The sequence below is a fragment of the Lethenteron reissneri genome, unplaced genomic scaffold (assembly GCF_015708825.2).
Source record: "Lethenteron reissneri isolate LAM-NWPU_2019-01 unplaced genomic scaffold, ASM1570882v1 scaffold_1640, whole genome shotgun sequence".
Taxonomy (NCBI): Eukaryota; Metazoa; Chordata; class Hyperoartia; order Petromyzontiformes; family Petromyzontidae; genus Lethenteron; species Lethenteron reissneri.
In genome coordinates this window covers 2820962-2844124 of record NW_026891378.1, presented here as the reverse complement: position 1 = coordinate 2844124, position 23163 = coordinate 2820962, and the positions used below count along the sequence as shown (strand labels likewise).

Here is a 23163-nt window from a genome sequence, read left to right as displayed (position 1 = left end):
CTCGCTTTGATTGCCTTCCTATGAAATGGTTGCATGCATTTTTAAGACTTTCCCTATTGTCGTATTCGCGCGTGTCACTCAATGAAATTGTTCCATTGTTGATTGCACAGATAACAACGCAATCATGGATGGTTACCTGTACTGATCACTGAGGGGATTTCCCCGATGATACTGTGGATAATTTCAAGCCTGTGAGTTCGCATGTTAAAATGTTGCGTTTTGTTTAGAATAAAATTTTTTAACACAGAAGATCTGAGTGCTTCCTTCCTGAGTCCATGCATAATAATCTTATTTATAAGAACTGTATCCTGCGTTGAGATTTGAATTCGGAGACCTATGATAAACTAAAGATAACCAGTAAATGTTTAAGCAAGAATAATTGCATTCTTCTGATTGAGATTTGGACCCTTTACAACAAAGCTAAGCTAATTATCATAACTGTCCACATTAGCATAAGCGTGCACATTCGCATGAATTAGTACGATTATCTCACTGATTAGCATAACATATGCGCATAATTATTTAAATTGGCATAGTTCCCGATAAACATGCATTCTTCCAATCTTCAATACATTTTTTTTTTTTATTAAAATTTTGAAACCCGACATATGCAACAGGTTGAAACTGCCTCCTAGAGTCCCAGAACTGGATAAGATATAACCTGCCACTGATGTTAGCCATGGTGGGTAATCAAACCCAGGTAACTGGGTTCGTAGTGCAGTGTGCTAACCACTATGCCACCACTCCCCCCACGCACAAATGCAACGACACATTCACAGGTACACACTCCATCTCAACATAACAATTACCCCTGACTCGTAATGCTGATTATTTACCAAAGAACGCCACAATTATTCTCGTGGCTGTGTTCAGTAGGGTCCTTGAATGGGCTGTGAACAAAGACTAAGATCCCCTGTGTAGTGTGATGCCGCCACGAAGCCGTTCGGCAGGCGCCCAACCCCCGACCTCGCCACCACAAAGCAACGGAGCCAACCCCGCGTCCCCCTCACCTCACCTCACATGAACACACCCGCACGCATTTTCCCCCACCCATAGAGCTGGAAGGGGAGATCACCTGATCGGCCGGTTTTTACTGAGAAACCCTTATCGGGATTAACTCTCACGGTTTCCGGCGATCAGGGAATTGGACGACCTCCCCCGACGCTACTTTGCACCGCGGCGCTGCGACCGGCCTTAAGATGGTATGGCCGCGGCGAAGGGCATTCGGCCACCACGGTTGAAACGCATCCCCCACACACACCACCCACGTGTCGACGAGGCAAGCAGGGGAGGGACGGGACAGCCTGAGTAGCGGGACCGCAGGGGCTCTTGCGCATAGTCACGGATGGTTAGGATAATTACGCTTGAGCGCGCAGGCACCATTGTTAGGGAAGGTAAAGGATTAAGCTGAAGGTATGAATAGATCGGGAGAGGGGAGGCACGCGGGGAGCCGTGCACAAATTCCCACGGTGAGCCTTTGTGATGGACCCCGCCGCATAATCTGCAATAATAAAGGCCTGCGTGAGAAAGGGATTAATTAGAATTTACGCCGCGCACGCCGCACATTGATTAGCATATCAAAGGCGCCCGGAACCGCCGTGCGCGTGCTAGCGGGCGCGAGCCCATTGTTAAGGAAAGACTGAGAGCCGCATCCCTTCGATGTAGGGAGGATAAAAAGGGGGCGCAAAGGGGAAATCGCTCTCTTACTCCAGCGCCAGGCGACCAGACGCAGCTCCAGCCAGCGACCCGGACGTCCATGCGACGCACCGAGGTACGCTGTTAGCACAGGGATCAGCGGACCGCCGTGGACACTTAATGGTGAGTAAGGAGGTAAAAGTAGGATCATAGCCGATAAATAGGGAATAGGTGCGAGGGTGTAAGAATAGGCCAGCCTCGTCGATTCACACTGACTCAACAACCCGTTCCAGGTAGCACAATAATAAATCCTTAATAGCTGCCCGTGTCTCCGTGTGATCTCGCTGAGAAGTGGGAGCGCGTGTGGTGCTGTGTACACAGTGGCTCGTCATGTGGGAGCGCTGAGTAGAGCGGCGCACGAGTGGGTATCGCGTGTGTGCAGGTGTGTGCGCTCGTAGCGTGGGGAAAGGGCTCGGTGCGCCCACAGGTACCAGCTCCGTCTATCACCGCAGGGACTCGCGCAGTGTGAGGGCAGCGTCATTCGCCCTCCGACCCCTGACCCTCGTTTAATAGCGCGTGATTCATGGAGAGACAACGCAGCGTTTACAGGTGAACGAGAGCATGCGGCGAGCTATGCCTCTCACACGAGCTCGCGGAGGGACTGACAAGGGAGGGGAGCCGTCGGGCGATGAGCCCAGCGACGGTAGCAGCTGCTCGCAGAGTAGCGAGGGGTCGACGAACAGCAGAGCCCCTGCCATAGGCACGGAGCAGGGAGGGACTTCGGGGACCAGAGGCCCCAACAGTAGCCTAAACAGACCATTGGCGCAAGTGCTGTTAGCGAGCATCTATGAAGACCGGCACGGCACACGGGAAAGTGGGTGGCCAGCACCACGCCCGACCACCTTTGTCTCCCTAGTGGCGATTTTGTTCACACCACATCAAGCTCTATGATGTAAACAATGATAAATATTCCCCGTGTTGCCTTAACAGACTGTTGGGGCAAATCAGCACCTTTGAAAGCTGGCACGACACATGAGGGGCTGGGTGGCAAGCACTATGCCTGGTCACCTTTGTCTCCCTAGTAGTGATGTTTACACACAACTCTGGATAATTATTTTAGGCTGAATCGACCTCGTGCACACACACGGTGATCATTTATTGTGAAGATGGCACCATCACCCATGTTTCACACTGAATAACTCACACAGGAATTTAGCCACAGTTCCCTCGGTGCCTTTAAGTGATGCAATGTCCTCTTGGCTAGGAGCTGAGGGTGGAGCTGCTGTAGCCCGCCCTGTCCTGTGAAAGCAAATCAGACACGGCCACTTTCACACATAGATTAACATCACTCATAGGATCATCACAGCTCCATCACATAGACACACATCACACAAAGCATCAGGACTCACATCACAATCATTCACAGCATCACAACATACAGCATGATCACTCGCAGCATCATCACAATCAGCACCACCACTCACAGCTTCACCACAGACAGCATCATCACACAAAGCATCCCCATACCCAGCCAGTGTCTCACTGCCCACGCCTCACACTCAGTTCCATGTTGTCGTGTGTCGAATCGTGAGTGATCGTCGTCTGTACCTGTGCGTCTCCTGCAGGTGCCCCTGTGGGAGAGAGAGAGAGAGATGCGTTACTGTGACTCTGCCTCCATTCCCATGGGATCAGTGGATTTCCCACTGCAACACCGCGGGTGGAATATACACCACAAAGTCTTGGCTGATGACCTCATGAGCACCAACACTGAGTTACAATGTAAGGACCGGGCAGAAGCTCAGGCTGTGCATGACAAAGCGCAGTCTATGTGAAAACCTCATTCAGGAGCCTCAAATCTGACGCTGCCGATGGCTCTGTGCAAATAGCGACACTGTAGACTCATCGTTCAACTGCAGGAACGTGAACGAGTCCCTCTCCTGCGCAAGGGCCTGCAGGCGAGTGGCTGTTGCCTGGAGCTCGCCGATCTCGCGCTGGTAGTGAGCGATGTTCTTCTCAATCTGGGTCAGCAGCTCGCGCTCCTTCTCGTCCTCGTCCAGAGCTGCTCTCATGCGGGCGAATTCGCCATTGATTCGCTGCCTCACCCCGGTCATCGATCCCTGGCAGGACGTGTGGTTTGATTTATTAAATAATTCACAGATAAGATGATTATCTTCTCTGTGAATGGTTGATCTATATTTTAGGAAGGTGGTGTTTACACCTCTCTTTCCTGAATCAATGGAAAAGCGTCTGTGGCCACAAAATGCAAACTATGGGCAATAAAGTTAACCTATAGAGACCCATAGATATACTTCGCGATCCATAGAGATATAGCGACTCAGATATAGAGACCCATAGAGAAACAGAGACACATGAAGACAAATATAGATGCATATAGACCCATTTCAGTCAATATACGGCAGTGTGACTGTGGTCATACAACCCAAACTATGGACTGTATACTAAACCCATAGAGACACTCAGAGATACATAGAGACCCAACAAGACCCACAGAGATGCATTAACGTCAATCCACAGTATTGCCACCTGGCCATGCAACCCACAGTATGGGAAACGTTTTGACCTGTTACCCAGGTGACCTGATAGAGGATGAACCCCTCCTGTGCATCACGGCCTCGGTCGCCAATGAACAATACAATTGTCACCTATCATAACCCTGCAAATTACACAGGACTCAATCGCAAATATTACATCACAAATCTGAAAAAAATAAGGAATTTAAATAATAATTAAATATGAACCCCATCTTTTTGTAGAGTTGCGCAAAGGTGTATGTAATGCGAGTTGATTGACAAAGCAAAATGTCATAATTGAAGCTGCCTGATCAGCAACACTTCCAAGCTGTATTCCTGCCACAAAACAAGCCCAGCTGGGACTAGACACGAGAGCTGGGTTTTGTGACTGAGCAGTGATAAGATCGGTGCACCGATGAGAACTGGACATGCAACTTGGTGATGAACTTTACTGCTCACATAGCACATTGCAATATACTGAATGGGAGGATACTATGTGAATAGGTTACGTGAATAAGACATTGCACAAAGCACACTGCGTGCATTCAGTGTATTGCGTGGTTGTGGATTTACAGATATTTCTCGATATTGATGTTAGTCATCGCTGGGAGTTGATCTAGGTGACTTGGTTTCATAGCACAATGCGATACATATTGTAAACGTATTTATAATGTGAACCCTGCCACCAGTGTGCTGAATAACAGGTATGTGCCACCTCATCTGGCCAGAATAGATATATATATAACAGAAGATGAAGTGGCATTTCACATGGGAATATTGGTCTCCCATCTTAAGAATGTGGAATTTCCACAACTGATTCAGTTCCTTATTGGAGATGAAAACCACTTATTTGCTTTGTCCTGGGTGTTGAGGTGCATTGACGGTTGTGTCTTAGTCTCACGATGTGTTCAGAGCCAATGAAAGTCCACGTGAATTAATGGAGTTGTCCTACATCACAAACCCTACTCAGGGTGGAGTTACGAGGTCACAGGGTCCGGTCCAGACGCGGTACCTGCACGTCCCTGCGAGCGGCCTCCATCCGCTTTATGGACTCCTCCACCTTCCTCCTCTTCTCCTCCACCACCCGCGTCTCCTCTCCCACTTGTTTCTGTAAGAGACGTCACCAGGGGAGACTCTACTCACTCCATGAGCGCCACCTCTCACTCCCGCTCCACATGGACCCCTCCACAATGACGGTCCCATCTCAGGCTGCAATGGCCCCTGTGCAGCAATGGAGGCTCGGGGAGCCAGCGCAGCAGGGAACCGATTTCACGAGGAGCTTAAACGCCTCCTGGATCATTTTGTGTTTAGTTATCATTCCCCCGCACCTCCGATGAGCACGATTGCTACTTTGGTGCGAAATAAGTTCTGCATACATATACTTGGCTTAGCACACGCAGGAGACGAAGCCTGTGGAACCACCTGAGTCGTGGGCGGGGCTACCTGAGCAGTGGGTGGGGCTCTGAGTAGTGGGGAGAAAGGCGCCGCGAGATGTTAATGTAACTTGCCTGGTATACAGCTGGCCGTGGTTTTGATCCCGACCGTGACACCTGAATATTTGGAGTTTCTTCTCCCCATGGTTATGTAGTGACCTCTAGCATCACTACTGTGTACACACACACACGCACTTATATGACGTCACTATGCGGGGGAGCGTCGCTACCACGCGGGTCTACACACACACACAGGTGTATGTAGACCCACACAGATTATGTGATGCCTCCGCCACGAAGCCGCTCGGCGGGCGCTCCATCTGCGACCTCGCCACCACCAAGCGACGGAGCCAACCCCGCTTCCCCCTCGCCTCACCTCACATAGACACACCCGCACGCATTCCCCCCTCCCCCCATAGAGCTCCGAGGGGAGGTCACCTGGCTGACCGGTTTTTATCCGAGAAGCCCTTACCGGGATATCTTCACGGTTTCCTGCGGCCAGGGAATTGGACGACCTCCCCCGACACTAATTCGCACCGCGGTGCTGTGACCGGCATTAAGATTGCATGGTCGCGGCGAGGGGCTACTCAGCCACCGCGGTTGAAACGCACCCCACACACATGTGTATCGACGGGGCAGGCAGAGGAGGAGCGAGACGGCTAATTGGCATGACAAAGGCTCCGTGCACCGGCGCGGTAAAACCGACCACCCATTTTTATGGAGGGGCATAAGAATGGGACTAATTTGAATAAGCGCCACGCATAAAGCATTGTTATGGAAGAGCATGATTTGAATAAGCGCTGCGCATAAAGCATGGTTATGGAGGAGCATAATTTGAATAAGGCCGCGCATTAAAAGCGGAGGGAACGAGGTAGAGGTCTCTCTTGCTCCGGAGTCAGGCCACGAGATGCTCTCCAGCCCAGCGACTCGGACGTCCATGCGACGCATCGAGGTACGCAGTGGGGACGGGATCAGCGGAACGCCGTGGGCACCTAATCGTGAGTAAGTGGAAAGGGGGTATTGGGAAGAAGCCTAGAGAGTCCAGAGCTGCCTAGATCATATCCCTCCGATAGATCGGGTACAGACCCAGGGACGAAAACGTAGGCCTGCCACGCCGATCGATACTGACCCAACAGTAAAGCGCAGTCGCTGAGAATAAACCATTAATAACCCAGCGCAGCTTCGAGTGGTCTTACAAGTGGGTGAAAGCGCGTGGTGCTGTGTGCAGGTGTGTGCGCTCGTAGCATGGGGGGGAGTCGGTGTGTCCGCAGGTACCCGCTTCGTCTATCGCCGCAGGGACTCACGCGGTGTGAGGACAGCGTCGTTCGCCCTCCGACCCCTGACCCCGTTCAGAGCGTGTGCTTGGCGGAGAGACAACGCAGCGTTTACAGGTGAACGAGAGCGGGCGACGAGCTATGCCTCTCACGCGAGCACACGGAGGGGCGGACCAGGGAAGGGAGCCGTCGGGCGATGACCCTGCGACGCAGCAGCTGGTCCCAGAACAGCGAGGGGTCGGCAAACGACGGAACCCCTGCCGTCGGCGAGCAGCAAGGAGGAACTGCGGGGGCCAGCGGCCCCAACAACATGGTGTCAGAAGTCGTACGAACCCTCACATCTTCACGGGAAGGTGGCGCGATACTCCACGCAAAGGTAAGGCATGTGTTCACCAGCCAGGGGACCCCAACATGGAAAGCGTTTTCCCGCAAAATCATAGGGGCTAAAGAGCTTAATGGCTGGCCGGACGCGCAGGCGTTACGGCAACTTACGTTGAACTTGGATGGGCGGGCAGCCGACTTTGTAGAGGCACTACCCGAAAGCGGGCAAACCCAACTAGAGGAACTAATGCATAGATTAGACCTGCGTTTCGGCACGCGCAACGCGATACAGGCAAAGACGGCCTTAGAGGCGCGCCGATGCCAACCCGGTGAGGACTTCCGAGACTACGCCGAGGACGTGTGATCACTAACCCGGATCGCCCGTCCAGAGTTCGCAAAGGAGGTCATTGACGCGCTAGCTGCAGAAAAGCTGCTCAGGTACCTAGCTCGCACCGCGTGGTGGCAGCCCAAAAGGGGTAGTGCAGGCCTCCCCTTCGATACCCTGGTCGAGCGCGCACTTGAGTGTGAGGAGCTCTCCAGTGAACGCGCGCAGCTCCGGGGGTCGGGACAAGAGTGCACCGTTGCGAGCCTGATCCCAGACGAGGAGGAGGACGAGGAGGAGCCCGCCAGCGCAGTAAGGGGACGGGCAAGGGAGTCCCCGAGACCCAGCGAGACAACCCCAGGGTGGGTAGCTGGGTTACAGACCGGCATGGGAGATATGATAACCCAAGTAGGTGAGAGGGTAACCCAAGTACGCGAGGAAGCGAATAAAAATATGACCAAACTGCAATCCTCCGTTGAGACCATCCGATCCGAGATGGGGGAACTAGACTCCACGGTAGGAGGGCTAACTGGAAGGATAGCCCGACTAGAAGCAGAGTATGAGCAACAGCACACTGGGGGAGGAGGGAGTGGGCAGAGAGCTCGCCACAGAGCCGCCACCCTTCCCCCTACATGCCATATATGCGACCAATGGGGACACCGAATGAGGGACTGTCCTCAGGTCGCTCGAGCTAGACAAGAGCTAAGGTCAAACCCTAAGGCCCCCCTAGAGAGGAGACCACCTAGGGGTGCAATCGACGCGGTCCCGATACAAACAGACAATAATGAGAGTAATGGTGAGCAAGTGATCCCCACACAGGTTCCAGCAACAACGCCCATGAAAGCGGTGACTCCTGGCGACTGGCTGCGGGAGCTGGTGGCGGGAATCACGGGGGCCACGTCCCTGGTAGAAGGGCAAGTAAATGGAATGTGTACCCGGATCTTGCTGGACACGGGGGCTGTGGCCTCGCTCGTGAGCGCGGCGCACTGCAGCATGATCGGGGTCAACGTGAGCCGCCTGCAGGCCCCGGACCGCGCGCTGCACATGGCGAGCGGAGCCGGAATGGGGCTACTGGGGAGAGCCACCCTAGAGGTCCGCATAGGCAGCCAGATGTGCACCCAGGAGTTCTACGTGTCGAGTGTGTTGTGTCACGAGTGTATTGCAGGTACAGACCTCCTGGAAAAGCTGGGACTCAACGTGCAACCCCACCAGCGATGCGCCACCATGGAGAGCAGCTGCGAGCGGATTCCGTTCCCGAGACGAGAGCCGACGCGCCCCCGCTTCGCACCTGTGGCTGCTATCCTGGCGACGGCAGTCACCATCGGGCCGCTCACCGAGATGCTGGTGCCGGTGGCAACATCCCCTACCGACCCCGCGCTCCGACCATCAGGGGAGGTAATGCTAACGCCTCACCCGGAGTTGGCAAAACGGTGTGGGGTCGTGGGATCCGCCACGTTGGTAAATGCAGACGGGGACCGATTGTTTATGCAGATGTTTAACCCTCACAGTATCTCCGCGATGCTGCGACGGCGCACCCCGATAGCCACCGTACACCCCCTGCACACACGCCACTCTGACAAGTCGGTGTTCGCACTCTGGGCTGAGGACACCGGTCTTCCCGAGGGTGACCAAGACCTGGCCTGGCGAGTCGGCCCGACTCCCCGAGCCGAGGTCGTTCCCCTGCTCGATGCGTTACATGTACCATGGGCGGATTTACCTAAGGGAGAGGCCGATCGACTGCGCGAGTTACTGCAGGAGTATGCCGACGTGTTCAGTGAACACGACTCGGACGTGGGTCGGACCAACCTTGTTAAGCACCAAATTGACACCGGTGCAGCCCGACCCATCAAATTCCCTGCGTACCGAGTGGGCGCACCCGAACGCGCCCAGATCAAAGAGGCGGTTGGGGACATGCTTCGCGATAACATAATTCAGCCCTCGGCGAGCCCCTGGTCAGCCCCGGTGGTACTAGTAACGAAAAAGGATGGGTCAACCCAGTTCTGCGTCGATTACCGTAAATTGAATGCAGTCACGCTCGGCGACGCCTTCCCCATACCCCGCATCGATGACACTTTTGACAGCCTCGCCGGAGCGCAATATTTTTCCACCCTCGATCTCGCGTCCAGGTACTGGCAGGTGGAGATGGCAGAGGAGGATCGGCCGAAAACCGCATTCACCACCCCGATGGGACTATTCGAGTTTCGAGTACTACCGTTCGGACTCACCAACGTGCCTGCGACGTTCCAGCAGCTGATGGAGTTGGTGATGTGGGGCTTGCAATGGGAACAGTGCTTGATTTACCTGGATGATGTGATAGTGTTCAGTAGATCTTTGTCTGAGCATTGGTCCAGGTTACGAGAGGTGTTCCAGCGACTGAGAGTGGCTCATCTCAAGCTCAAGCCACGTAAGTGTTACATCGCACAACGCGAGGTGGGGTACCTTGGACATCACGTCAGTGAGGCAGGCGTGCGCACCGACCCGGAAAAGGTACGCGCCGTGGTGGAGTGGCCACGGCCAATAAATTTGACGGAGATCAGATCATTCTTGGGGCTCACCACCTATTATCGTCGATTTGTAAAGGGATTCAGCGAGATTGCACGCCCCCTCAACCAACTCACTTCCCCTAAGAACCCCTATCAGTGGACGGGGGCCTGCCAGACGGCCTTCACCATCCTCAAAGACCACCTCTTCCATACCCCCACACTGGCTTTTCCCGATTTCACCACCGATTTTATTTTGGACACCGACGCCTGCAGCAGCGGGCTGGGCGCGGTGTTGTCACAGGTGCAGGATGGGACGGAACGAGTTATCGCGTATGCCAGCCGGACCTTGAGTGGGGCCAAGCTAAACTATTGCGTGACCCGCCAAGAGTTGTACGCCGTGATTTTCGCATGTAAGCAGTTCCGGCCGTATTTGTACGGCAGGAGATGTCGCGTACGCACTGACCATTATGCTCTGCAGTTTCTTCTTACATTCAAGGAGCCGCGGGGGCAGATGGCCCGGTGGCTGGCGCAGTTGCAGGAGTACAACCTGCAAATCGAGTATCGGGCTGGCCGGACGCATGCAAACGCAGACGCCTTATCGAGGCGGCCCACGGTGTACGCCAAGACAAGGCCGGAGGAGGCCTGCCTGTATTTCATGGGGGGACGCTGCCGGCAGGCAACGGGCCCCCGAGAGACCGCGAGAGAGAGTGCAGTGTGCGCCACAGAGACCCTCACAGGTGGCACTGAGGATCCCGTCGACCGCCCGGCAAGCGCGGGACCCACGGCTCGGGGCCCGGCGGACCACCCTGCCCCGATCGGACGGATCCAGGAGGACGTCGGCTGCGCCTTCCCGGGCCTGAACGACGAGCAGCTGAGACAGACCCTACAGCGGGATCCGGATCTGGCGGCGGTGGAGGCGGCACTGCGGGAGGAAAAGAGCGCCCTACTAGGACCCTGGAGTGGTTTGTATGCCCGGTTGTGTGTGCAGAACGGAGTGGTATGGGAGTTAACCGAGGCCGGCCAGCCGGGGTGCATCTGTGTTCCTGCCCAGGTGCGACCCTAGCTGCTACGGCTGGTGCATGACCACCCGCTCGGGGGCCATGACGGGGAACGACGCACTCGAGAGACCCTGCGTTGCCAGTATCTCTGGCCCCAATTGACGCAAGACGTGGCCGCCTGGGTACAGGGTTGCCGCGCCTGTCAACAGTGCGGGCCGAAACCAAACCACTATCAGGTACCCCTAAGGCCGTTCTGCGTCAGTCGCACGAACCAGCTGGTCGGGATCGACCTACAGGGGCCATTCCCGCGGTCCCATCGAGGCAACCGGTATATCCTAGTCGCAGTAGAGTTTTTCACCCGCTACCCCGTGGCCATCCCTGATAAAACGGCCCTGGTGGTGGCCCGGGCATTTGTGGAGCATTACGTATTTAAGCATGGGATCCCAGAACGAGTCCTCACCAACCAGAGTAGCAAGTTCAAGGCCGAGCTGTTCCAGGCACTGTGCCGAGAGTTTGGAATCCAGAAGGACCGAACCACAGCATACCACCCCCAAGGGAACGGTATGGTGGAGCGCATGAATCAGACCTTAGCGGGGAAACTCAAACGTATGGCGACCGCAAATCAACGGGATTGGGACAAACACCTCCCCTACGCCCTTTTCGCCTACGCCACCACCGTACACACGTCGACGGGACAAACCCCGTTTTTAATGACGTTCGGCCATGAGTCTCGTTTACCCGCAGACCTGCTGTTCGGCGTTCCTTCCCCCCAGCCGGAGGAGGGAAGCTGCCCCGTGGAACACCTGATGGAGACCCTGCGAGAAGCCCGAGGCCGAGCATACCCGCAAGGGGAAGCCGCGCATCGGTGGCAAGAACAGGGCGCCCGACCCCGCATGGAACCCCCCTTATTCCTGACCGGCGCTAAGGTGTGGCTACACACCCCTCGCGTCGGGGCCGGGCAGGTGGGGAAACTGACGACCTACTGGCGAGGACCCTGGACCGTGGTGCGGCAGATCTCCCCCTGGACGGTACTAATCTATGGCGGGGAGAGGGGTCGAGAGACGGTGGTCAACGTCCGCCGCTTAAAACCATGGAAAGCGGCCCCGGCGAGAGAGAACCCCGTCACCCGAAGTCCCCGAAATCCCGGGGTACCCGCACCCCCCGTGTTTGGGGGCCTCGCACACTACATGGGCCCCACCGGGCCCCTGACCCCGAGACGCTCCGATCCAGTCAGGAGACGGCGGGGACGACGGCCCCTAAACTCTTCCGCTGCTGAGTTTGTGCCCCAGCCCACAGGTGCCGGAGGACGGGGAGAGCCGCTGGAGTGGAGGAGGAGGCCGCCGCAGGAGCTACAGAGGACGGAGCCACCCGCCCCGAGACCAGCCACGAGGTCCGGACGGATCCACCGGATCCCGCAGCGTTTCCTCGTGGGCGTGGCCCAAGCAAGGTGCTCGAGTCAACCTGAGACGGGGACTGGCACCTCGGGGGGCTGTGATGCCGCCACCACGAAGCCGCTCGGCGGGTGCCCCATCTGTGACCTCGCCACCACCAAGGGACGAAGCCAACCCCACTTCCCCCTTACCTCACCTCACATAGACACACCCGCACGCATTCCCCCCTCCCCCCATAGAGCTCCGAGGGGAGGTCACCTGGCTGACCGGTTTTTATCCGATAAGCCCTTACCGGGATATCTTCACGGTTTCCTGCGGCCAGGGAATTGGACGACCTCCCCCGACGCTAATTCGCACCGCGGTGCTGTGACCGGCATTAAGATTGCATGGTCGCGGCGAGGGGCCACTCGGCCACCGCAGTTGAAACGCACCCCACACACACGCGTATCGACGGGGCAGGCAGAGGAGGAGCGAGACGGCTAATTGGCATGACAAAGGCGCCGTGCACCGGCGCGGTAAAACCGACCACCCATTAATATGGAGGGGCATAAGAATGGGACTAATTTGAATAAGCGCCGTGCATAAAGCATTGTTATGGAAGAGCATAATTTGAATAAGCGCTGCGCATAAAGCATGGTTATGGAGGAGCATAATTTGAATAAGGCCGCGCATTAAAAGCGGAGGGAACGAGGTAGAGGTCTCTCTTGCTCCGGAGTCAGGCCACGAGATGCTCTCCAGCCCAGCGACTCGGACGTCCGTGCGACGCATCGAGGTACGCAGTGGGGACGGGATCAGCGGAACTCCGTGGGCACCTAATCGTGAGTAAGTGTAAAGGGGGTATTGGGAAGGAGCCTAGAGAGTCCAGAGCCGCCTAGATCATATCCCTCCGATAGATCGGGTACAGACCCAGGGACGACAACGTAGGCCTGCCACGCCGATCGATACTGACCCAACAGTAAAGCGCAGTCGCCGAGAATAAACCATTAATAATCCAGCGCAGCCTCGAGTGGTCTTACGAGTGGGTGAAAGCGTGGTGCTGTATGCAGGTGTGTGCGCTCGTAGCGTGGGGGGGAGTCGGTGTGTCCGCAGGTACCCGCTCCGTCTATCGCCGCAGGGACTCACACGGTGTGAGGACAGCGTCGTTCGCCCTCCGACCCCTGACCCCGTATAGAGCGTGTGCTTGGCGGAGAGATAACGCAGCGTTTACAGGTGAACGAGAGCGGGCGACGAGCTATGCCTCTCACGCGAGCATGCGGAAGGGCGGACCAGGGAAGGGAGCCGTCGGGCGATGAGCCCAGCGACGGCAGCAGCTGGTCCCAGAACAGCGAGGGGTCGGCAAACGACGGAACCCCTGCCGTCGGCGAGCAGCAAGGAGGGACCGCGGGGGCCAGCGGCCCCAACAATTCCTATCTGAAACCTGATTCCCACCACCATCTGGCACAGAAGAATTCCTTCATAACACTACTCCATAGGGCCCACTGCATTTACGACCAACACCACCTTGCCAGTAAACTGGAATACATACACCAGGTCCTTAAGATGAATGGATATTTGGACCGCATTATCCGCAAATCTGTTTCTCCAACCATGGAAAAACAACCCCCTGAGACGCCGACCAAAACCAATCACGTTACCATACATAGCAGGCGTCACCAAAAAATTCCCAAAATCTTAAACAAACACAAGATCCAGGTCCAATTCAGTACAGCACACAACATCCATGATCTAATCCCATCTGTGATGGATTTCATTCCTGACATGCAATATCCTGGAGTCTACAAACTAAGTTGCACTTGTGGTGATTGTTACATTGGGGAAACGAAACTACATATATCGGACCGTGTTCGCGAGCACAAGACAGATCTGAAACACGATAGAAAGAACTCCGCAGACGTGGCTGACCACTGCTATAACGCTGTGGGCTCTCATGATATTGTTTTTGTTCCGAGACCAAGGTACTCTGCAAACTATCAGACTACTATCTAAACTTTGTTCATGAAGCCATCCAGAGATATAAACAGACAAAACTTCAACCGAGAAGATGGATACAAATTGAGCAATCATTGGAAGGATGTTATTAATCAGGTAAAACCTTAAATGCTTTATCGTGTTGCCTTCATATCCACATCTCCTTTTGCTTATGCTTTTGCGTTTGCCCTTTGATCCCTTCTAGCTGCTCTTCACTCGGCAGCCCTCCACTCTCTCTACCCCAAACTCCCCCCCTCTCTGTCTCTCCTCCCTGGCCCCTCCCCCCTCCACTTCAGCAGTTGTTTCTTGCTGTGGTTGTCCCACCTGATGACGGACGCTTGTGTTGCACCCGAAATGTCGTGATTTAATTTATTCTTCTTTTTGGGTCTTTCGGTAAAGTCACATAGAAGGGAAATAATAAAATAATAAAAATAAAACATAATAATGTTTTATTTTTTTTTGTTTTATTTTTTTTTACCGAAAGAACCAAGAAGATGAATCCCTGCAGTCACGAAAGCTTTAAATCGAAATTTAATTTATTCTGTTTAATACCTACGTGACTTTACCGAAAGAACCAAAAAGTATAGATCCCTGCATTCACGAAAACTTCAAATCTCGATTACACACACACACATAACGTCATCCCGACTGGAGGCGGGAATGACATCAGGGCCGTTTCAGGGGATCTGGTGGCCATGGGTGAGGGCCACGGGGGTTGTGTGAGGCCGTGGCACTCGGAGTGAACCCGACTGGACACGTTACCGGATCAAGGTAGGGGCCGGGGGCCCCGGTCGGGGTGTTGCCCAGACACGCCGAGGTGCATATAAGCAGATTCCTCACCGGGATCGGGGCTGCTCGTGTCAAGAGAGAAGATGCATCGTGAAGACGCCTCGTGAAAAAGAGTCAAGCCTCCGGTCAGCGGACTAGCCAGTAGCCTTTCTGGCTGGGTCACGCTAGTTGTATCCGACAGTCCGTGTTAGTGAGTGATGATGTGTGTTAGTTAGAATAGGTCAGTTGTCACCACCCTATGTTAAGTGTATATTGAGTTAATAAATAGTGTTGCCTCCCAAGAAGTTGTGTGCACCTATTTTGAGCTATTTACATATGGTGTCAGAAGTGGCAAAAGTTAAGGTGCAAGGACCACACGCCATAGGCAACCTGCGAGGCACTCCTCAGGAGAGGCGGACGACGACGGAGCTCTCGTCCAGTGCGATAAAATACGGTTCGATCATCAGACTTTGTTCGTTCACCCGTCGTGGCTTAAACTGTTCGTTCCACCCCGCCGCGTTCATTCATCCCCAATTCCCGAGGGCCGCGTGTCTGGTGCGCCGGGCGAGCTGGGGGATGCACCGGTTGAGGTGCTCCCTCAGGGTGGGTCTGTGGTCCCGCCCTCAAGATCGGAGCTCTTGACCCCCTCCAAGCCGTCTGGAGCTGCTCGTCCCTAAGGCCCGCTCCGAGCGGTGAGGCTGCCACCCAGTGGTCCTCCGCCAGCCCTGCCGCCCTCGCCGGAGAGGCCGCGGGCCCCCACCTGTAAGGGAGTTGCCCACTTGCCCTCCGGGGTGCTTCGGATCGCCGCACCTGGGGGTCCGGCCACAAGGACTCGCTCCCGCACTGCTCGCTTCAAATAACACTTTCACGTGTGCGTAGTGCTCTGCAGTTTTTTTATTTGTTGCAAGCACGCATGTGTCTTTTTGTGGTTTCACCCACAGGATTGCCGTTGGGGTTGCCCCGTTTTCGTGGAATGTGTTTATCATTCCCTGTTGCCGCATGGTTCGTTGTGTGTTCTGTTATTTGTACATATGTTCTTGCGGAATGTATTCCCTTTGGTTATTTATAGGAGTTTTTGTTGGAGGCGCACGGGTTTTTTTGGGGGGTATTGTCACAGCTGGTTCGGCTGTATTTTCACGTGGGGGGGGGGGGGGGTTGATGTAGTGACTTGTAGCATCACTAATGTGTACAGACACACACGCACATGTGTGACGTCACTATGCGGGGGAGCGTCACTACTACGCGGGTCTACACACACACACACATGACGTCATCCCGTCTGGAGGTGGGAATGACGTCAGGGCCGGTTCAGGGGATCTGGTGGCCATGGGTGAGGGCCATGGGGGTTGTGTGAGGCCGTGGCACTCGGAGTGAACCCGGCTGGACACGTTAACAGATTAAGGTGGGGGGGGGGGCGCCACGTGGACAGCAGAGGAGCTTCTCGAGAGTTCTCGTAGGTGGGCGTGGTCGGGGTGTGGCCCGGACACGCCGAGGTGCATATAAGCGGACTCCTCACCGGGTTCAGGGCTGCTCGTGTCAAGAGAGAAGATGCCTCGTGAAGAAGCCTCTTGAAGAAGAGTCAAGCTTCCAGTCAGCGGACCAGCCAGTAGTGAGTGATGGTGTGTGTTAGTTAGAATAGGTCGGTGGTCACCACCCTATGTTAAGTGTACATTGAGTTAATGCATAGTGTTGCCTCCCAAGAAGTTGTGTGCACCTATATTGAGCCCATTATAGTTGCATAGATTTGTCTCCGGGTCTTCCGGTTTTTCCTTCTATATTTATAAACGAACATTTGGAGTATGTGGCTGCAATGAATTTCGACTTCACAAGCCACTTCTTTGAGCTCAGTGAGCTTCACCTGGTAAAATAAAAAATAGTTGTAGTAAAATTTTACATGGCAAAAGGAAGGGCTGCCATGTCTCTGTTGAGTGTTGGAGAAATTCGGTAGAGAGCATATTGATGAAAATAAAATACGGTCACGAAATACTTGGTCTGTCAAAATCATGCGACATTTCTGGAACGCAAGTCCAGTGACCCAGTAGCTGCTGTAGAGTGCGGCGAAAAACTGGCACGGACCGGCATGAGGCTACCAAGTGGTGAGCACTACGGCTCACGCAGTCCCAGTCGTTTTACATTTAGTTTACATTTTAGAGAATGCTTCGCTCTACCACAAACTACATTTCTTTTACAAACCACTTCACACGAACTACGCATTAAAGTCCTTCAGTTTAAAAAATATATACTAAGAGCACATTTATAAATGTGTCATATAACAGGATTGATAATAACTTGTGGTTGTATTATTTCTGTACTATGACAACCTCAGCATATTTTATGTTGAAACAAGGTTAAAATGTGAAGAAACAATGAGCAGCTGAGAGAGGAATGATATTTTGCTAGATATTATTGTTCAGTTCGTACTGGGAAATGATGCCTTCACGACGGAGGGGCTCCCACTCACACACGCAGACCGTCTCACCTCCCGTGTCTTGTGCTCGTCCTCTAGCGTAGCCACATCGTGACCCTTGTGGTCTCCTGCTATGGTGCAGGTTGTGCAGACCAAGCTCTCGTCCTGTCGGCGTTCTTCAGGATTCGTGACTGGATCCACCAGAATGTGGTCCCTGAACTTCGGGTTCTCCTGATGAGGCTTTACATGAGTCACACAGTAGGAGGTATCACACTTGAGGCAGGTCTTGGAGGCAGAGGTCGTGCCATCGTTACAGAAGTCACACAAGACCACGGCGGTCATTTTCGCTGCGGCACTGCGCTGCTCCATCAGGTTGGCCAGCGTCACGCTCTTGTTCAGCTTGGGCCTCCGAGGGAAGGTCACTCGGCACTGTGGGCAGGAGAAGGACTCGGCCGCATCCCAGTAGCCCTCCATGCACTCGAGGCAGAACGAGTGGCCGCAGCTGAGCGTGCAAGGGCAGCGGAAGGCGTCAAGGCAGATGGAGCAGGTCAACTCCCCTGGAGCCTCGCTACCACTGGGAGCCGCACTCGCCATGGCCCCGTGGCTCCACTCAGAGACGGCACTGGATGTAGCTCAAGCAGTCTCTGGCTGTAGCTCAGGCAGTCGCTGGATGTAGCTCAGGCAGTCGCTGGATCTAGGTCAGTCACTGGCTGTAGCTCAGGCAGTCGCTGGCTGTAGCTCAGGCAGTCACTGGCTGTAGCTCAGGCAGTCGCTGGCTGTAGCTCAGGCAGTCGCTGGATGTAACTCAGGCAGTAGCTGGATGTAGCTCAGGCAATCTCTGGCTGTAGCTCAGGCAGTCACTGGCTGTAGCTCAGGCAGTCGCTAGATGTAGCTCAGGCAGTCGCTGGATGTAGCTCAGGCAATCTCTGGCTGTAGCTCAGGCAGTCACTGGCTGTAGCTCAGGCAGTCGCTAGATGTAGCTCAGGCAGTCGCTAGATGTAGCTCAGGCAATCTCTGGCTGTAGCTCAGGCAATCTCTGGCTGTAGCTCAGGCAGTCGCTAGATGTAGCTCAGGCAGTCGCTGGATGTAGCTCAGTCGCTGGATGTAGCTCAGGCAGCCACTCTAGCTCAGGCAGTTACTGGATGTAGCTAAGGCAGTAACTGGATGTAGCTCAGTCGCTGGATGTAGCTCAGGCAGTCGCTGGCTGTAGCTCAGGCAGTCACTGGATGTTGCTCAATCGCTGGATGTAGCTCAGGCAGTCGCTGGCTGTAGCTCAGGCAGTCACTGGATGTAGCTCAGGCAGTCGCTGGCTGTAGCTCAGTCGCTGGCTGTAGCGCAGTCGCTGGATGTATCTCAGGCAGTCGCTGGATGTATCTCAGGCAGTCTCCTACTGTAACACAGAGAGTCTCTGGCTGTATCTTAGGCAGTCGCTGGCTGCGTATGAGGCGCAAACACAGTAACAAGCCTCGTGAATGTGAGAAAGTGAAGTGCGGTACAAACACTTTCGGTTTGATTTGCATATCACGTGACACGCCCTGGAATGTGTGGACGCCCGAACGAGCATCGACGTCTCTGCTCCATGGGTGGCTGAATAAAGACTGGGGTCACGTCGCCTCGTCTCAAATCCTCATCCTCACACACCTCACCTCATCTCAACTCACCTCAATATCTCCTCAACTCATCACGTCGTCTCAACTGAACTTGGAGGGGAACGCTGCTCGTAAACTCGTTGCATCTAAATGATTTTGATTATTTTGCTGCTGTACATTTGCACGTGATGATGATGAGTTACTAAATTGAGCCATCATTTTGGCCAGGTCGCGTCTGAGAAAATATCTAATATTTCAGTGGGGCCTCATCTCGTATGATACAACAAAATATTTGTAGTTTATTTCTATAAATGTCTCGAAGTGATTTGTCTGCCTTTCCTATGCTTTGTACTCCTGTCGTGTTGTTCTATTGCTTGTTGTTGTTATAACGTTCTGACCTGCCCCGACTGGACATCTGTGAAAAAGAGCTTTATAGCTCATCGGATTCCACCAGTATGAATACTTGTTCTCATTCGGTTGCCTCTCCCTCTCTGCTCCGCGATATTTTATATTTCAGCTTCACTTTTTCTTGCTTATTTAAATCGTTGAACTACTTAATTAAACTATAAAATTTTGACTTAAAACTTTCGTGACTGCAGAGATTCATATTCTATGGTTCTTTTGGTGAAGTCACGTAGATAAAAAAAAATACAAATAATTATTTTTTATTCACTTTATTTTTTGGTTCTTTCGGTAAAGTCACATAGTGACGGAGTGACTTTACCAAAAGAACCAACGAGTATGGATTCCTGCAGTCACGAAAGCTTCAAATCAAGATTTATTCACTTTCTTTTCATATTAATTATTTTATTGTTATTATTTTTTTCTATCTACGTGACTTTACCGCAAGAACCATAGACAAGTAAACAATGTGTCGGGTGTCTCGTTCTCGAGCTGTGAGACGCCTGTGGAGTTGCTCGCCTTCAACTCAGTCACGTGGCTGCGGCTCACTGCTCTGTGTCGTGCAGAGACAAAGCTCCCCCGTGTAGCCCACACAGACTCTAGGCGGTGAGTGGCCAGCACCACACCCACCAGGCCGCCTTTGTCACCCTAGTCTACTATACACTGCACCAGGTTATCATTTGAGGCTGAGTCGAACTAGGGGAGGCCCAGAGCCGGTTCAGATAATCAGATAATGTCCCCACAAGACCCAACCTAAAAAATCCGGAACAGTCATCTCTGCTTGACGTCCTATTGTCAAATGCCCCTCACAATTTCACACTGACTGGTGTTCTGGGTAATAACCTTGTGATAACTCCTTAATTTTTGGGGTGAGATCATCAGCCAGACCCAAAGCCCCCCCTAAATTGGTTGAGAAGCACTCCATGAGACACTTCAGCACTCAGGCATTTACTAATGATGTGCTTCACTTGGATATTGACAAGGTTTGTGATATCCCCAACCTGACTACGGCTTGGGAGACCTTCAGGTACACATTTCTACAAATTCTAAAAAAACATTCTCCGTTGGTTAGATTTAAAACTAAAGGCAACCACTCACCATGGTTTGATCCTTTGATTACTAAGCTCATGAAAACTAGGGCCAAGGCTTTGGCATGTGCTCAGAAAAGTAATTTGGTTAATGACTGGCTAGAATACAAGATTTTAAGAAATAGATGCGTCAAAAAAATACGGAACGCAAAAAATGCCTACTTTTCCTCCACTCTCCTGGAATCACATGGAAATGCCAGGATTTTCTTGGAAACAATCAAATGTTTCGAAAAGGCATCGAAAACAGATAAGCTGTCCATTGAGCTTAACCGAAATGGGGGAAAAAATTCAGATCCCCAACAAATAGTTGACAATTTTAACCTTCATTTTTCTGAAGCTGGTAACCTTTTTGATAATGTATTGGAAGTCACCCCTGCTCATGCAAATTCCTACACCCCTGTTCAAACATTAAACGAATTTAATTTCCAGCCAATCCACGAAAGTAATGTTCTGAAACAACTGTCCTACCTCAAAGGGTCCTCCTCTGCCGGAGCAGATAGTATTCCCGTATTTGCTCTGCGAACTGTTGGTCACCTAATATACAAACCTATAGCCCATATTTTCAACCTGTCCATCAAAGAAGCATCAGTAACTCTTGAGTGGAAACATTCCTACAGTGAGGGAAAAAAGTATTTGATCCCCTGCTGATTTTGTACGTTTGCCCACTGACAAAGAAATGATTAGTCTATAATTTTAATGGTAGGTTAATTTGAACAGTGAGAGACAGAATAACAACAACAAAATCCAGAAAAACGCGTGTCAAAAATGTTATAAATTGATTTGCATTTTCATGAGGGAAACAAGCATTTGACCCCTCTGCAAAACATGACTTAGTAGTTGGTGGCAAAACCCTTGTTGGCAATCACAGAGGTCAGACGTTTCTTGTAGTTGGCCACCAGGTTTGCACACATCTCAGGAGGGATTTTGTCCCACTCCTCTTTGCAGATCTTCTCCAAGTCATTAAGGTTTCGAGGCTGGCGTTTGGCAACTCGAACCTTCAGCTCCCTCCACAGATTTTCTATGGGATTATGGTCTGGAGACTGGCTAGGCCACTCCAGGACCTTAATGTGCTTCTTCTTGAGCCACTCCTTTGTTGTCTTGGCCGTGTGTTTTGGGTCATTGTCATGCTGGAATACCCATCCACGACCCATTTTCAATGCCCTGGCTGAGGGAAGGAGGTTCTCACCCAAGATTTGACGGTACATGGCCCCGTCCATTGTCCCTTTTATGCGGTGAAGTTGTCCTGTCCCCTTAGCAGAAAAACACCCCCAAAGCATAATGTTTCCACCTCCATGTTTGACGGTGGGGATGGTGTTCTTGGGGTCATAGGCAGCATTTCTCCTCCTCCAAACACGGCGAGTTGAGTTGATGCCAAAGAGCTCCATTTTGGTCTCATCTAACCACAACACTTTCACCCAGTTGTCCTCTGAATCATTCATATGTTCATTGGCAAACTTCAGACGGGCATGTATATGTGCTTTCTTGAGCAGGGGGACCTTGCAGGCACTGCAGGATTTCAGTCCTTCACGGCGTAGTGTGTTACCAACTGTTTTCTTGGTGACTCTGGTCCCAGCTGCCTTGAGATCATTGACAAGATCCTCCCGTGTAGTTCTGGGCTGATTTCTCACCGTTCTCATGATCATTGCAACTCCACGAGGTGAGATCTTGCATGGAGCCCCAGGCCGAGGGAGATTGAAAAGTTATTTTGTGTTTCTTCCATTTGCGAATAATCGCACCAACTGTTGTCACCTTCTCACCAAGCTGCTTGGCGATGGTCTTGTAGCTCATTCCAGCCTTGTGTAGGTCTACAAATGTGTCCCTGACATCCTTGGAGAGCTCTTTGGTCTTGGCCATGGTGGAGAGTTTGGAATCTGATTGATTTATTGCTTCTGTGAACAGGTATATTTTATACAGGTAACAATTTGAGATTAGGAGCACTCCCTTTAAGAGTGTGCTCCTAATCTCAGCTCGTTACCTGTATACGACACCTGGGAGCCAGAAATCTTTCTGATTGAGAGGGGGTCAAATACTTATTTCCCTCATTAAAATGCAAATCAATTTATTAAATTTTTGACATGCGTTTTTCTGGATTTTTTTTATTGTTATTCTGTCTCTCACTGTTCACATAAACCTACCATTAAAATTATAGACTGATCATTTCTTTGTCAGTGGGCAAACGTACAAAATCAGCAGGGGATCAAATACTTTTTTCCCTCACTGTATGTTCATCCACTTCACAAAGGGGGCTTTAAAGATGATACAAATAACTACCGACCTATCTCAATTTTATCCCCGTTGATGATTTTTTTTAATTATTGAACTACCAAATTATCAGTTTCCTGTCCGACAACAGCGCAGGGTCGTCCCGCTGCGTGGCTGGTGGGTGAGTGGAAATGGCGGCCTCCACGCCGTGCGTTCCCGCCAAAATGGCGGCCGCGTGGTTGGCCAGTGTGGTGGGTAAATCCCGCGGTCGCGCCGCTGCCGCGGCGTCACCCCGCGGTCCTAGCTCGCCCGATGCCGGCTGGCCGACGTCCAACTTGGCGACCAGCTCCG

At 52.7% G+C, this 23163-nt stretch overlaps 1 protein-coding gene across 1 annotated transcript in view; it reads right to left on the bottom strand.

The window, feature by feature from the left end:
- The window catches only part of LOC133339079 (E3 ubiquitin/ISG15 ligase TRIM25-like), a 28098-nt gene extending 9973 nt beyond the window's left edge, over positions 1-18125 (bottom strand). Inside the window, exons 1-4 of the mRNA XM_061547199.1 lie at positions 17604-18125; positions 5179-5274; positions 3244-3266; positions 2840-2934 (exon numbers count right to left, since the gene is read on the bottom strand). Coding sequence (XP_061403183.1) covers positions 2840-2934; positions 3244-3266; positions 5179-5274; positions 17604-18125 — 736 coding nt within the window. The remainder of the gene's footprint in view (positions 1-2839; positions 2935-3243; positions 3267-5178; positions 5275-17603) is intronic.
- Positions 18126-23163: the final 5038 nt, after the last annotated feature.